The following is a 17,763-nucleotide window of genomic DNA, read 5'->3' on the forward strand; positions in this document are numbered from 1 at the left end:
CTCTCCTCAATCAGGAGACAGAAAGCAGATGAAGAGACAAAAACATAATTTGGGGTGGTGCTAAATTCTCAAAAGAGAAACAAAGAAGGGTAACTGAGGAGGCGGCGGGAGGGTGGAAGGAAGCTACTTAAGGTATACCTACTGAATAAAGAAAAGTGGGAAAGGAAGCCATGGGAAGATCTATCTATATTCATCACATTCCAACAACCAAGCAGGCAACTGCTCAAAAAACAAGCACATAAAATGGATGTATTTTATATTTCATAATTTTTATACCTCTTTTTATGAGGCTCTAAAAGTGTGTATAATGAACTCATAGTAGACATAGTTTACCTTTTCTTCCTGATCCCCTGAGCAATAATCCTCTTCTATAGGATGCCTGAAACATAGATTATGCTGATGCCACCACATCCACCAAAAACCCCACTATAGACAGTGGTTAATCTGAAGAAATAAATTAAGATGATGCAATTGACAGCCTTACTTGGCTTTGCAATTTAAAAAACCCTAATAACAACACATAACTGGGAAAACCTCACAATGTTGTAACACAGCATTTGATTAGCACCTAGTGGACTTGCTCCAATCTGTAGCTAGGTTCCCTTATGATGGGGTTTATGATGTCACAGTGCAGCTGCAAATGTCACAGAGCCACTGAACCTGCATTTAAGACAGTTAATAAAGGGTGAAAAAATGTGAATTCACGGTATAGCAGACTTCGCTATCAACTCTGCTGCCTGAAAAGTCAGATCTATATATTACCTATTTTAATTCCAAGGACTACAATGAAAAGCCAATTAACACTCTACGTGAGAAGCTGGAAAACTATACTGATTTCTGTGTATTAAGACAGGATTCTCAAGAGTCTGTTTCTTCTATGGAAAAAAAAAGTGTTTAAAGAATATTTCAAATATTTTAAGGCTGAAAACAGGAAAATAATATTACAAATGTGAACACTTTAATAAAGACGCAAAATATTCCACTTCATTTTTTTAAAAAGTTGTATTTACTTGTGCTAAATGAAGACAAACACAAAAGGAAAAATGTAGAATTGGTATCATTTTAGTGTCTTTAGTGTTTTTCTTTCCCATATTGAGGTTCTTTTTTTTTTTTTTTAAACAGTGTGGCTAACAAATTGCCAAAATCAATGGAGTTAAATTTTGCCTTGTGAATATCAACTGCAAACACTGATAACAGAGTTGGCCATGTAAGACTGATATTTTTATATCTACTATGTTAAAATTGTTAGAACTATAATATGATCCTTGAATCCTTTGTGTGTAAGGCATGAAGAAATACTGTCTGAAATCTATAATCTGAATTTAAAAAGGGAGAAGTGGATTCTGTTTCTGGTACTGTAATTATAAATGGCCAAATATTACGTCTCTTTAAAAAAATTCCCCTCTTGAAAGCAAAGCAAATGTTGGAATCAAGTCATTCTTAATTATATAGTCTGATAATACTTCCAATAAGCAGTGGTGATCACTGTGATGATCAGTGATGACAAAATCAGGGGTTCTTATGCTTTGAAAAACAATCCCTAGTGAAATTTTTCCCTAGCTAATCCTTATAATTTCCTATTTATAGTACTTGGAGCATCGTTTTACATTCTAACCAATACTAGATGTTTTACTTATATTTATAAAGACTATGAACACGAACATGATCTTTATAGAAGTCAAAAATCCTTTAGCTCTAGATGTTTAAAAATCAATCTTATATCTTGGTTTCAGTAAGACTGAAACTAAAACTGATCATAATTTTCTAGCCAATTGCATTACAAAGTAGTAAATGTACATAGTGAAGTAAGTTGCAGTGAGCCAAAAATCCTGAGCCAAAAATGGCATTTACCCAGCAGATGTCTTACAAGGGCAAACATTGGACTCTTAACAATGATACACATCATTTCTAGTAATGAATAGGAAATGCACGTGCCAAAAGCCAGAAGCTACAGAATGAATGCCTAAAACCACTTATTATCCAAACTACATATTAATCTATTTCTGACCAAAATCAACTCAGGAATGTCTATGCAGGAAACTGCAATTCACTTGAATTATTCTACCTTAATTCTTCTACCAATCACTTGGTATAAGTCCTAAAGAGTACTGACTAAGCAAAAGCAACCTTAAAAAATAGTAATAATAAACAAAATGTGGTATATACATACAAAGGACGAAGGAATTCCTATCGCATACTGACTATATAGCTGAACCTTCAGGACATTATGCTAAGTGAAATAAGCCAGTCACAAAAAGACAAATATTGATGATTCCACCTATATGAGGTATCTAAAAGTAGTCAAATTCACAGAAACCGAAAAGTAGAATGGTGGTTACCAGGGGCTGAGGGGAGGAGTAAAAAGGGAGATGCTATTTAATGGGTATAGGCTTTTAGATTTGCAAGATGAAAAAGTTCTAGAGATCTGTTTCACAACAATGTGAATATACCTAACACTACTGAACTGTACACCTGAACTTAAGACCGCAGATTTTATGTATTTTTTTTCCACACACAAAAAATAGCAATAACTATTGCCCCACATTTGGTGGATACGATAATTAACTGTCTTATTGCCAGGAAGATATTCAATAAATTGATATTACCAAAGGCAATGAGACTGACTTCCCCATCAGTTTATGAGACATAATTCTAAAGCTCTGGGTGTTCCCGTACTCTTGGCCCCAGAATTACTGCTCAAGACATAGACTAGCTATTGGTGCCAGGATTTATATGGACCAGTTATTAATACATCAAAATGGATAAAATTTAACTTTTCTATGCTCTTCATATATCCAAGGTCAGAAGCTGAGTTGGGATCTAAACATGATACTATCTTATCTGCCGCTAAATAATGAAGGAGTAACAGTATACAGTATATATGTATATATACAATAGTTACTGCATACTACCGTGCATATATATATATATAGTATTATATATACAGTAGCTAGATGTAGCATATATTTATGATTACTCTTTGCAAACTATGCATTTTCCCAGGTAATGCTCTCTGAAATGGTCTGGTTCAACACTGAGTACCTATGTATTACAAGTAATAGAAATGCTTAATGAAATCTAAAGCCAGGTGCCTGGGTTCTGCCTTTTATTAACTGTGTGACCTATGACAAGTTATTCACCCTCTCTGTACCTTAGTTTCCTCAACTGCAAAAGAGAATGAAAAAAAACAGTACCTTTCTACAGAGCTGTTATGAGAGCTGAACTATATGTGTAAAGCATGGAACAGCATCTGGCACATACTGAATATTCAATAAACGCTCACTCTTGTTATTTTTATTATTGTTACACTTCATTTAAATAATTTGGTCAAGAATGTAGAGCTTAATTTATATGTATTGATATTAATCCTTTGATTTGGAAAGATTAAAATATTTTTAAAAGTATTCCTCAAAATTAAGGTGGGGAAAGAAGAATCAAGCATTTGCATAAAAGTAGAAGTCAAAATCTGAATCAGTGACAAAACATGGCCAGACCAAACTGCATCCTTAAGTTTTTTCAGTTTTAGTCCAAAGGTCAGAGTTTATAAATAGAAAAGTCTAAGAATTTAGCTCCTAAAAAAACAGTATAATGGGGCTTCCCTGGTGGCGCAGTGGTTGAGAATCTGCCTGCCAATGCAGGGGACACGGGTTCGAGCCCTGGTCTGGGAGGATCCCACATGCCGCGGAGCAACTGGGCCCATGAGCCACAATTACTGAGCCTGCGCGTCTGGAGCCTGTGCTCCGCAACAAGAGAGGCCGCGATGGTGAGAGGCCCGCGCACCGCGATGAAGAGTGGTCCCCACTTGCCGCAACTAGAGAGAGCCCTCGCACAGAAACGAAGACTCAACACAGTCATAAATAAATAAATAAATAAATAAATAAAAGAACGTGAATTTCTTTAAAAAAAAAAAAAAAAAAACAGTATAATGAAACTTGGTCTTACCATGAAATCGAAAATCTAGTAATAAATTTTAGTTTAGACTTTCAGAGCCAAAATATTGTGAAGGAATGCTTGCAACGTTTTAAAATTTCTAAAATAAATTCAAAGTACAAAAATTTAGTATAAATAAAATTTGGTATAAATAAAATATACCAATTTAAATACATTCATGACATTATATCAGAACTTTGCTTATAAAACAACTACATATCAACTTTTCTTCTCTATACCCACTGGAGGCCTATTTAACCATAAATAGATTTATATTACTTTAGAATGAATTTTTGATACAATATATTTTTATAAATTTATTTACTTTTGGCTGAGTTGGGTCTTCGCTGCTGTGCGCGGGCTTTCTCTAGTTGTGGTGAGCGGGGGGCTACTCTTTGTTGTGGTGCGTGGGCGACTCATTGCGGTGGCTTTTCTTATTGTGGGGCACGGGCTCTAGGCGCAAGGGTTTCAGTTGTTGTGGCACGCGGGCTCTAGAGCACAGGCTCAGTAGCTGTGGCGTACGGGCTTAGTTGCTCCACGGCATGTGGGATCTTCCCGGACCAGGGCTCAAACCCGTGTCCCCTGCACTGGCAGGCGGATTCTTAACCGCTGTGCCACCAGGGAAGTCCTGATACGATATATTTTTAAACTAGCATAAGCCACTTCATCTCAAAGCCTGGCCACTACTATTCTAACCATCTGAGGTTACTATAATGAATAAAGCAAAACGTTTATTGCATGTGGACTTTGTGTCAAGCACGGTATTTGGGCTTCACATAAGTCATCTCATTTAATGGTCAACTGATGAAATTAGCATTTCAATTATTTTAGGTAAAGAATCAAAGAATTCAGTCTAATAAGTATTTACTTAAAACTATGTATAAAAATTAAGAAAATAATTTTGTGTCTTTAGTCTTAATCTACTTCACTCCATTACTTTTAAGTAAACAAACTACTACTACACTTAATTCAAACTGTCTGTACAGGTATAAGTTAGGGCTCTTTTTCCTTATACCAAGTACAAAGCAGTAAACAAGCCCTTACAAAAGGTAAAACTAGAAAGTTCTGAGGACCTGGGAGACCAACTTACACTGGCAGTACCTATCATGGTATATTAACATATCTGATATCAAATAAATACCCAATATTTTTTAAAAGGTATTTAAAAAGAGGTCTATTGCTGTATAAACATACCTACTGAAAGGCAAATGTCTTTCCTGAACTATTTCTGCTTGCACCATTGTCATCTAATATTGTCTCTACTTAGTATTTTCAACCCCATAACCAGGCTTTTCTCTTCCATGCCTTTTTGGAGAATGACATGTTATATCTCTGATAGGGCTCAGAAAACTCACATTTCTGAAGATCACTATTAAGATGTTGTCATCACTATCAATGAAGTGAAAATTTCCCAAAGCCTCTGTGTTTTCCAAATGTAATTCCTTTAATAGTTTGGGGTTTTACAAAGGTTGTAGTAGCAAAAAATTGAAATAAGGCAAAGTAAATAATCTCTGAATCTTATTCAAAGAAGGAATTATAAAAATTAATGCTCCATTTTTAACATTTCAATGTCTAGTCTATTATTTTTGGTTTTGTTCTTTTTATTGCGGTAAAAAATACATAATATAAAATTTACCATCTTAACCATTTTTAAGTGTACCGTTCAGTAGTAAGTATATTCACACTGTTGTGAAACAGATCTCCAGAACATTTTCATCCTGCAAATCTAAAACTATACCCCTTAAACAACAGTCCCCTTGTATTTTCTCCCCCCAACCTACTCTTTAAATAGAAAAAAGTCAGAGAAAAGGATAAAGAGAATAACTGTTTATTCTCAGTTATTTTTCCATTACCACTAGTGACAAACTACCTGTTACTAAAACTAAGAAGGAAGACTTGAACATCAAACAAAAAGTACCCAAATCTCATAGAAAATCATTACAAATGACAGAAAATCTCTAACAGTCTCTCAAACACTAAAACAGATTTGTATGCATTTTTTTTCTGATTATAAGGTGTATAAAAACAAAACCTTTTTCTGAAATTTGACTTTGACTGCTTTATACCTACTGAAATTACCTTTGAAACACTGATTTTCATTCAAAGAAAAGTATCATTTAACACACTGGCATGAAAGCACAGAGTATATTCTAAAGCCAAAAGCCAACCTTTAAAGAAATCTATTAGCTATTATACACAAAGTTATCAAAATATGAGTACAGATTATATAACAAATTCTTATTCAAAATGAATAAAATGGTGACTAATATTAACAGTTCACAAATTATTTTTACTTATATCCCTTCAACCTTGAATTACCTTCCAGAATGAGTTACATTTCAAAGCAGTACATTTTCTTGAATTAGCTGACTAAGCAACAACAAAAATTTAGCATTTACTGAAAAAAATTCATTGTTCTATTTTTTTCCTCCTAACTTTTGTTAATTTTTAGAGCTAATTCTAAGTGAATACAAATATTATGTTCAAAAAATTTAAATTAGGGCAATTAAAAATAACCAGGGGAAGGAATACATAAAATTAAGGAGCAACAGAAAGTCAACAATAAAATGAAAATTTTTATTTCAAAATCTTAAGAGGAACATTTTCTCTTTCAGTAAGAGCCCCTCAAGTCAGGGAATCAGCATATTGAGGTTTAAAAAACAAGATTCAATTAAACACTGAGCTTAGACTTCCCTGGTGGCGCAGTGGTTAAGAATCTGCCTGCCAATGCGGGGGACACGGGTTCAATCCCTGGTCCGGGGAGATCCCACATGCCGTGGAGCAACTAAGCCCGTGTGCCACAACTGCTAGGCCTGTGCTCTAGAGCCCACAGGCCGCAGCCACTGAGGCCGCGTGCCGCAACTACTGAAGCCCACGCGCCTAGAGCCCGCGCTCCACAACAGAAGCCGCCGCAGTGAGAAGCCAGAGCGCCGCAACGAAGAGTAGCCCCCGCGCACCGCAACTAGAGAAAGCCTGCGCGCAGCAATGAAGGTCCAATGCAGCCAAAAAAGAACCAAGACAAAACACTGAGCTTGAACTAGATGTACTCAGCCGACAGTAAATATACCAAATCAACCTAACATGATACAGACCAACTTTAATATACAAATATGATGTTGCTAACCAATTATCAACAGCAAATGTTGCTTGTATGTTGCTTGTTTTGTTTTGTTTTCTGATAGCCACCCATATTCTTCCTGGTCCTACTTAGGACCAAGAAGATGGATTTTTGGCACAGCTGGCCAAAACAATGAGAAATGCCATTCCAATTTTCCACCAGTTTGAAACAGAAAACACACAAGTCACACGCTGAAACCTAGCCCTTGTTAAGTCATTCCTACTCCAATCCCTCACTGCACGCCGGGCCTGCTTTCTCCTAAGATGCTTCTTTACGTACTGTTTGCATTTACAGCAGAGAGGATAAGAAAGGAGGTTAGCAGAGTATAATCTCTGAACAACATTCCCTAGTGGCTTCCTCTGTTCCAGAGTCTCCTTGTTTCCAAAAATACAGAGGTCCTCGGAAAGGTTAAATTTTATATTAGAACTAACTCTCTCGAGGCACTACGCTGACCCTGACGATCTCGAGTCTCCTTCCAGCTCTATGACCCCTGTGACTCTGCTCCCTTCACCTTTCCTTCCTATCTTTGCTGAAACTTTGAGAATTGGCCATTTACAAAGTAGGGTTATTTAGCTTTCCGACTTGAGGTGTCATACTCAGGCCACAGGCTGCACCAGCAGCTATAAGGCACGAAGCTCCAGATAGCACATCCTCTCCTAAGGCTCCATCTGGATTACCACGCTCACCCTGAGTTTCATGGCAGCATTATCAATTCCCAAGAGATGTGGAACAAGAAAAGTTCAAGGTGCTACCACTGTTGCCTTCAGAGTAGATTACACATTTGTGAGATGAATGGGGAAATGTGAGTATGCAGTGCATATTATACCAAGGAATTATGCTCGATTTTATTAGGTATGATCATGACATTTGGTTATATAGGAAAATGTCCATAACCTCTTAAGAGCTGCATACCCAGAAGAAAGTAGGAATGACATGCCGTGATGTCTGAGATCTGTAGAGCTGCTTAAAATTCTTCGACAAAAAGAATAAAAAGAAGATAAATGAAGCAAGTGCTACCAAATCTTAATAATTTTTAAGTTTCTACATATATATGCGGGAGTATTATTCTACTCTTGTATATGTTTGAAATCTTTCATCACAAAAGAAATGCTAACTTCCCATTACCCATTTAAGGATTATATTATTTCCAAAGGCTGTAAGTATGACTTTAAAAACTACCTGTATATACAGTAATTTTGCTTTTCACCATTTTGGTTTTGGGAAAGGGTTTCCTCCTGGCTCGATTATATCAAATAGACTCTTCCATTTACCACCAAGAGTTTTCCCAGGGGAGGGGGTAGAATCTAGTCTTATGTGTGTATCAACACATACACTTACCAGACAAGGTTCCAGCTTCAATTAAAAAAAAAAAAAAACCTACTTAAAAACTAACTCGGGCAAGAAGAAATCCAAGTCACAGTACTCAGCCTCGATGATCTGCCACTCCAGCCTCTAGCCCTTTGACGCTGTCACCACGTGACTTCCATTCACTACTGGATACAATTAGAAGGGAAAGGCTCCACTGATATCTGGGAAGTGATAAAACAGAAAAACTGAAAACTGAGAACTCCAGCCTCCCTCAATCAGTCAGCAGAGCAGAGATGTGAGGGCCAAGAGCAAACTCAAGTTTTCAGATCTTCGTAACTGGGACAATTTTCAGCGTTCACTTGATTAGCAGAAGCTCTGGAAAGGCCAGGATACTCAAAACTACCACTATCAAATGACCAGAGGCAAAGGATCAAACCCGCTGAACCTTCGGGTTACACCCTGAACCTTCTGGTTACACCCTTTGTTCTGACACTACTTAATGATAATTAGACCATGTAAAAAGGAAAGTAACTTTTATAAATTCCTCTTTATACAAACCTGAACTTAAGTCTAAAGCATCTGGGAATTCACAATCCTCTAGTTTAAATGAAGTAAGTGGCAAGTACATACAATGACATTGGGAATAATTCAGGAGAGTCAGTCACTTTTAACATACATTATAGGCTTAATAAAATTTCAGTTTGATTTCCTAATCCTTCTATTATATAATATTGCATAATAATAATGAATAGTCATAAATAAACAGCTTCACGCATCACAAGAATCTAAATTAATAATTACGTTTAGAAAATTTTGACTGCTAAGAACTGTGTCCTAATTCTGCAAAATATCATGATCCATAGAGGATTTATGGCCTCATATCCATGGAGGAGAACTCTTAGTTAACCAAGAGAATCAATGACTCAGCATACAGATTTCTTCTTAATCTCTTAACATTCCTAGTATGTGAAAGACAAAAACCATAATTTATTTTTTGATCAACTATTTTAAATACAGAGAAAACAGAATAACATAGCAGGTCTATGAACTTGCTATCCAGATTTAATGACTATCAACATTTGATATATTTGAGATTTTTAAGGACGTAATAAACATTGTAAACGTAAACCACAGCCTTTTTCTAGTTCTGTGATTCAGGCTTCTCACAAGTCTCTATCTCCCCCTTCTATTTTATTTAACACTCCCAGCTTTCTCACACCCCAGTTCTCACTCCTTTGTTTCACAGACCCATCTTTGTCTATTATTTCACAGAAAAACTTCTTGAAGAATCTATACTTCTGATTTCCTCTCCCTCTTATTTATTCTCTAACCTACTAATAAAGCTAGGTTTCTGTTTACTGGACTCCTATTCAATTCCAAAACCTCATAAATCCAAGGTTATTTTTTGGACTTCATATTACTTGACCTCTTTAGCAACTTCTGACTGAGGCTCACAGGGCTGGGTGTCACCCAGGCTGAAGATCCTCAGAACTGCCAACTATCACTGTTAGACAATGGAGATCTGTTGTTTTGACTGTGCAGGCCCAGAAGGCCGGAGGAAACTGCATGTGTGGAGGACAGGAAACCAGTACCTAAAGGGAGAGAAGTGGCGGCAGAAGGAAGATTTGCTTTCAACTACCACTTCAGCAAAAGGGCAGAATTAGAGACCAAGAATCATAGTTATAAAAACTCTAGAACACCCCAAATTCACCAAAAGATATATGTGCATTCTCTTCTATTTTCACAGACAAAAAGACTAAAGGATAAACACCAAAATGCTAACAATTAAATTTCTGGATGTTAAGACTATAGTTAGCTTTAATTTTCTTCTTCAAAATAATACACATTTTGTCAATTCTGTACAATGAACATGCATTTTTTTAATAAGAAAAAGGCTGCTTTCTTAAAAAATAGCAAACGTCTGAATGCCTGTTTTCCGGGGTAACAAAGACGGGTGTTGCCATGGAGATGTAGCTCCACAAAGCACTTGTGAGGAGAAAACCCCAGGGAGCAAGTGGGTGTCGGGAACTTGAAAGAGGAAAGAAAAGCAGGCTGGGTGCGTGGGTGTCTTGGGAAAATAGAGGCCTCACAGGAGCCAGTCTGGCCGGAGACAACCCAGGAGGTGCCTGGCGCTCCCGAGGGCTCTCCAGGCAGCCATCTGGTCCTTTCTATTCTCCCTTCAGGATACTGCAGGAGTCTCCACTGCTCGCACCCCACATCACCATGATGCCACTCAAATGGTGTCCACCCCCGCCCCCTGACCCGCTCCCAGCTCGCTGACGTCCCCATCCAACCCGCACACAGTCACTGGTGTCTTAAACACAGTGAACACTGGAAAACGTCTCAGGAACATTTAGAACACAGGATGGTCCACGCTCCCAAATGTTTACCACCGTCTGCTTACCCTGACCAGCTCAACTTCCCAGGCCAGATAAGCGGCTCCACTTGGCCTCAACGCCTGCAGCTCCCACCCCCATCCTCTGCCTTTGTGCCTCTGTACATTCTTCCCTGGCCTAGAATACGCTTCCCTCTCCTCCACCCGTCAACCTCTACTCACGCTTTGTGTCCAGCTCAAAAGTAAAATCCTCTACAAAGCACTCCTGGTCAACTGGCTGCTCCCCCTCTGCACGCCTCAATCAATCCTATGTAGCATCTCACAGTACTTCATTTTTTTTTTTTTAACATCTTTATTGGACTATAATTGCTTTACAATGTTGTGTTAGTTTCTGCTGTACAACAAAGCGAATCAGCTATATGTATACATATACCCCATATCCCCTCCCTCTTGCATCCCCCTCTCACCCCACAATACTTCTTACACAGCGAGAATTACCCCTCAAACACCTCTACCCCACTAAACCGTGAGATGTCAAGGCCAGGAGATACATACCCCACACATCTAGAATAGCGCCTAGATGCAGGAAGGATTCAGTAAGTATTTGATGAACTAAATAAATATGATTGTTTTTACTACATATTTTTATAGATACCTAGAAATAAAGTTAAGAGCTGAAAAACAAACACTAACTCATATCGGTGGTCTCTAAATGAAACTAATTCAGTCTAAGACCTAACTAAAAAGAAAGTAAAGATTAAACCAAATATACACTGGACAAATGGCAAGATTTCTGCCATCTTTATAGCTAAGAATATAAAACTACTGAATATTTCAATGTGGAATTACTGACCTTCTCGAATAATAAATTGAGGATTATATACTATGGAGGGGGTTTTGTTTTTCCTTTACATAGTGTCTGTTACAATGCAAAAGTAATTCAAAAACGTATCTTCTCTTCGAAGTCAAATCAGTAAGAATGGCTGATAACCGGGGAATAGGGGAAACTTAAGACCAACTGCAAGAAAACAGAATCTGCACACAATTCTCATTCCCATACAGGCTAATTTTCATTGGTGCCTGCCTGTTCCTGCATTAAGTTTACCTGAGCTAAAGTGGGGATTGAATTTTGACCAGTCTGCATCTGCATGTGAGCAGATTCGCTCTCTGCCACAGAATCTGGTATACTTCCATCCTGCTGAGAGTCAATTGTTTCCATGGTCATTTGTCTGGAAAGACAATAAAAAGGAAGAAGTATTAAGGCCCTATCTGAAATACCTGTTTTCACTTGGCTTTCTGATTGATTTTCATTTCTATCATCCGATTGTACTACTTTATATTTTCAAGAAAGAGACTCAGTGGCAGAGTCCTAACTCTCCAAACTTAAAGGCACCTTCTCTGCTCACTGGGTATGAACATTACCAAGGGAGCACTACAAAATGTTCCATGGAATTAGTTTATTTAAAAAAATTTTTAATCTTATAATAAAGCCTCCTTGATAATTATTTTAAGCCCTCTAGCATAAATTAGTGATAAAGTTAGGTTTTATATTTTACATGAAGCTTAAATATTCTATGACTCTCACGGCCTAATAAACCTGCTTTACATTATGATGTAATATGAAAGAACTTCCACACTGTCTAAATTAAATGTGTTACGATATAAAGATGTGTCTGCTTTGTCAGCACTAAGTAGTTTCTAATAAATAAGCCTGTTAAACTGAATCACTCAGAGTTGACCACTTGTCTTGCAGCTCTCCCTTTACTTAAAGAGGAGAATCTAATTTTTCCAGGAAAAACTTATGCAATAATATTTTTGCCTATAATTTCAATTTAAGTTAATGATTTCTATACAGACTCTTTCTAGATAGATGGTAAACCATATTATAATGTTACCCTACTACTAGAAAATATAAAATACAAACAAAATAAGCAAAATCAAATTTTAAAAACTTATAGGAACTACTCCCTGCTATTGTACATCTTTTCAGTTGTCAATAATATAGTGTGTTTTTTTCACCTTAGTAGTCTAAATATATATCCAAAAAGTATGCAGGTAACTTAGAACTTTGAATTGAAATGTCCAGATCTTTTTTCCCAGATTTAATTAGTAACCAGATCCTACAGATCCTTCATCTACTTAATACCTTCTTTTGCATTTCAACAAACATTACCTGAATCCAAGTCTTCTGTTCTCAAAGCTGTCTACTACAGTCTATACTACACCTAGAATTACTTCTCCCTATTCAGACGTTTTAATACTTACAACTGAACATGACAATTCAGGGCAATTATAAAAATAAAAATCTAGAGTCTACTATGAAAAAATGTCTTTCCCTCAACATTCCCCAATTCCTTTATCTCTTTTCTTATTATTTCCCAGCATGGACTCTCCAATTCTAGGTAAGTAGAGGCCATCTCCCTGCAAAAACTGCCAATTCCTGGGGTTCTACTTTTGCTGTGAGCAGTTCCCAAAGAGAATACCTAGAACATTCAATTCTGCAGGATATGAAAAGGTATTATCTGAGAAAAGAGTGTAAGGGGGAAACGCTTAGTTAGAGTTTGAAATATCCGGGATTAAAAGGGTTTCTTTGCTGCAGAACTTTCTCAGAAGCTTGAATATTTCAGTGTGACTTGAGAAGGGTGGAGGGTGCAGATCCAATAGGCAGCATTTTCCAAAAGTATCTGACTCCCCTAGACCCTCTTCCCACAAAGCAAGTCCTAGCAGAAGTGTTTTTGGAAGAACTTGAGAAATGTTGTCTTATGCTATTTCTTACACCATTATTAAAAGCTCTCTTTAGGCTCTGCCAAGAACTTGAGTCTCCACTCAAACATTACACGCTGAAAGGCCTTCCCCACTTCAGAAACATTCCTTTAGCACCATCTACAATATATGACAGGCCCTGAGAATACAAAAGTTAAGTCACAATCCTTGCCCTGAAGGAAATCATTCACCACTTGGGCCTTGGTTTCTCAAAGTATTGTCCTCGCACAACCTGTATCAGAATTAACAAATATACTTGTAAAGACAAAAAAAAGGCAGATTCCCAGACTCAACCCCAAATCTACTGATTCAAACTTTCTGAGGGGTCTGATTTTTTATATCCTAGAGATTCTGACATATATTAAAATTTGAGAAAAACTTAGCTTATTGGTAAATTCTATCAGTTAGACCAGTAATGAACACTTAAATTGTGTGAAGGATGTTACGTACGAAATGCTTTGGAAAACACAGGAAGGAATGTTGAAGTCGGCCTGAAGATGGGGCCATATGAGTTGTATACTGAAGGATGAGAAGCATTTCACCAGGTAGAAAAGGACAGGAGGACCATGAGAGGAAGGAAAATACGGAGCATGTCTGGAAAACAGAGTAGCCGACTGTAGCAGGGAATCTGGTGAGGCGTGGGGGAGCCCTCGGGGAGCCTATCTACATCTAGGGGGGAAGAGGCAGAGCAGACAGGTGGAAATATGGCCAGAAAGGCTGTGGGGAACCAGATTAAGAACTGCTTTTAATACTCTGGAGAGAAGAAATGTCCACGTCACTCAGATGCTCCTCTACTCTAGGTCCTTCAGCATCTATACTGTACAACGTTTCAACTATTTGATATCTTAGAATTCAGTCAAGAACGAGACAATAACCAACAGTTACCTGTTAACAGGCAAAACAAATGGCCCAAAGTTCGTAAACTGAAACTTCTAAAATGAGGAGTACCTAGTTGGTACTCTAAATCCATTCAATTTAATTTTAAATACAATTCTCATTTATCTGGTTTCTAAACATACTGGATATAAGAAGTGACAGCTGGAAATAGGGTAAGGGGAGGAGAAAATATACAGAATATAATAAACAGGTCAAGAATTCCAAGTGTGACTGTGGGTGGGAATGTAAGTTGGTGCAGCCATCTTGAGAACAGCATGGAGGGTCCTCAGAACACTCAAAAGAGAGCTGCCACACGACCCAGCAATCCCTCTACTGGGTGTATATCCAACCCCCCGCACTAATTCGAAAAGACACATGCACCCCAATGTTCAGAGCAGCACTGTTTACAACTGCCAAGATATGGAAGCAACCTAAGTGTCCATCAACAGATGAGTGGCTAAACAAGATGTGGTCTATATACACAGGGGAATACTACTCAGCCATAAAAAATGGAATTTTGCCATTTGCAATAACATGGATGGACTTGGAGGGTATTATGTTAAGTGAAATCAGTCAGACAGAGAAAGACAAATACTCCATGATATCACTTATATGTGGAATCTAAAAAATACAACAAATTAGTGAATATAACAAAAAAGAAACAGACTCACAGATATATTGAACAAACTAGTGGTTAGCAGTGGGAAGAGGGAAGGGGGAGGGACAGCACAGGGGTAGGGGATTAAGAGGTACAAACTATTAGGTATAAAATAAGCTACAATGATATACTGTACAACACAAGAAATATAGCCAATATTTTATAATAAGTAAAAATGGAGTAGAACCTTTAAAGATTGTGAATCACTATATTTGTACACCTGTAACTTATATAATATTGTACATCAACTATACTTTAATAAAATTTTTAAAAATTATTTTAAAAAAAAGGAATTCCAAGTGTGTAACAATTTGGGCCCATACAGGGTAAAGTCTCCTAGTTCTTTATATTCAGGAAATTGAAGAATTTATGAGTTAAAATTCAATAACTGATATTTACAATAACTATCCTGAGTCATTAAGAAAGAAAATAATTATACTTTGTATAATTTAAGGAAAGAGGAGTATACATAATAGAATCTAGGAAGACTCCCACCAAAAAAAGCACTAATGCTTAAAAAGGTAAACTTAAGCTATTCAGGAGTTGTTTTTTGAGATATAATGAAAGACTTCATAAGTTATTAAACATTTCAAAATGTTTTACACATGAAAGTGTTTTATACACACTATTTCATGCACTCACGTTCACTGTTCTTTTTTTCCTGGGTATTCCCCAGAGTTCAATCCTTTGCCCTTTTACTTTTTTCAGTCTACATACTATGGCTTCCTCAATCCTGTATGCATTTGATTCCCAAATCTGTATTTGTGCTTCCCCCTCCTAGTGAGCATCTTAACCTGGAGTCTTCACAGACACCTATCCCTTCCCTTATATTCCTTCTTTCAGTCAAGAGTATCACTATCCATTCAAGCTCCAAAGTTAGAATCATGTGTCTGTGAGTCAGTACCACACCAACTACCAAAAAACCCATATAGCTAAATACCAGCCAGATCAGGATGCCACGAGGCCCTGAGCCTCCTAGTGAAGAAAGGCAGAAATGGAAGGTTAGCAGCACCACCCTCCCCCCCTCCCCCCGTTCATCCTCCCTGCCACACTTGGCATCATCCACTAACCTCCTATCCCAGCACTGGACCAAGCAGCTGCACTGCTGCACCTCACAACTGCACTGCTGCACCTCACAACTGCTACCATCCACTCACACATCACAGTAAGGTCCCCTGTAAGCCATGACGAAACCGCAATGCCCCTTCACCTATGCCAGAATCATATCCATTAACATCTCACATTCTGGTTTCCCCAGCCACTGTCAAAGATACAAGCTCCTCCCACATTTCATTTTCACTCTCATAACCAGTGCTTCCTTTCCCCCCATAAGACAGTTGCTCGCTCCTGTTCTCCTCCGAAGCCTTTGCAATGTGCTGTCTGGAACTCCCAAAGCACCCCACACCCCCGCTCAAGAGGGAGCTGTTTGTCTTCCCACACTGAATCAAGATCCCAATGTTGACTTGGCATCCTCACTGATCCCCACTATTTCCCAGCTGTGCTTCCTCTGCTCCTTCATAAAGACTCTTGTTCACGGAGCCTCAGGGTAATTGGGTGTACCATCCTATACTACTCATCCATGTGATAATCATCAGCTTCTACTTTCAAGGATTGACACTGAAGACTTTGGCACCTGACTTAAAAAAGCTTTCCTCTCCACCATTCTGTGTTATGTTCCACCCTCAAAACAAAGGACCTATCCCTCACCCTGATGCCTCAGTTTAATGACTTTCTTCCCTCCCCTACAGCCTTCTACTTGAGGGGCTGGCCGTACACTGGACCTTGTCAGTGTCCAAAACTGCTCCACCTCTGAAATAATTAATTCTGACATCCCACTCTACCAATATCCTATCCTCCCAGCTCACACCCACCCTCAATTACTCCCATCACACCTGTATTTCCACCACACTGATCTCCAGACCACTACTTTCTCCCTTTCAGTCAGCCTCCTCCTTTCTTCACATCCCGTCCTACTCAGCTTAGAATCCATAGTTTCTCATTTTAACTGTTGTTTCCCAATACCATAAATTCCCTTGTCGCTTTTCCTTCTGTTTTATCTGCTTAGTAAATACCAATCTCAGATAAAACCAATTCTGTCTCCTCTATGCCTGCACCAATGAATAATACTGAACAAAATTAAAAAACAGAATATTATTAAGGCTACTGAATCCAGTTTTCAACCTCAAATAAGCAGGAATCTTACTGCTTCCCTGGAAGCTTACTCTCCCATTCTCTGTTACTGTTTCAAGTCTCCCTCTTCTCAAATCCCTGAGCTCACCTACTATCACATTCCATGTGAGACCTTGCCTCCTGTTTCAGATGAGAACCCCCTCAACTTCCTGCCACCAAATCAACAAATCCACTTACATCTACACCTGCATTTTCCCTTGCTTCCAACTCCCCAGACTTAAATTCCTGTCTGTCCTTGGGATCCCTCTTCATTAGGCTATGGGGGCATTACACTAACAATTACCCTCTGCCCTCCCCAATGGCTTCCTCCTGCCAAGATTTAAGCTTGTTCAAGTCTCCCCAACCACACACACACACACACACACACACACACACACACACACACACACACAACCACTGAACCAGAAGTCATTCTCTAGCTGCTCTCTCAAACCTCTCTTCTTCCTCTCACTGCTAAGCTACTTTAAAGAACTGCCAACACTATCTCCATTTCTTCACCTCCCACCTACCCCCAGACAACCCCAAACTGGCTTCTGCCTCACTAAGACTTCTCTAGTAAGGGTAATCTATCTCAGTCACTGAATC

The 17,763-nt window shown here is 38.2% G+C and overlaps 1 protein-coding gene across 28 annotated transcripts in view; it reads right to left on the reverse strand.

The window, feature by feature from the left end:
- The window catches only part of CREM (cAMP responsive element modulator), a 66,798-nt gene that overhangs the window by 36,983 nt on the left and 12,052 nt on the right, over window positions 1-17,763 (reverse strand). For 26 of the 28 annotated variants that reach the window (XR_014242630.1, XR_014242631.1, XM_082385639.1 and 23 more), the window contains one exon: window positions 11,797-11,920. Coding sequence is in view for 26 of the 28 variants with exons in the window: in XM_082385639.1 (XP_082241765.1) it covers window positions 11,797-11,920 (124 nt within the window). In the remaining 2 variants the exon portion in view is untranslated. Of the gene's footprint in view, window positions 1-333; window positions 4,313-11,796; window positions 11,921-17,763 lie in introns of those variants that run through there. The other 2 variants (XM_082385635.1, XM_082385636.1) reach the window with 2 other exon arrangements.

The sequence above is a fragment of the Balaenoptera borealis genome (genome assembly GCF_965194805.1).
Source record: "Balaenoptera borealis genome assembly, chromosome: 3".
Taxonomy (NCBI): Eukaryota; Metazoa; Chordata; class Mammalia; order Artiodactyla; family Balaenopteridae; genus Balaenoptera; species Balaenoptera borealis.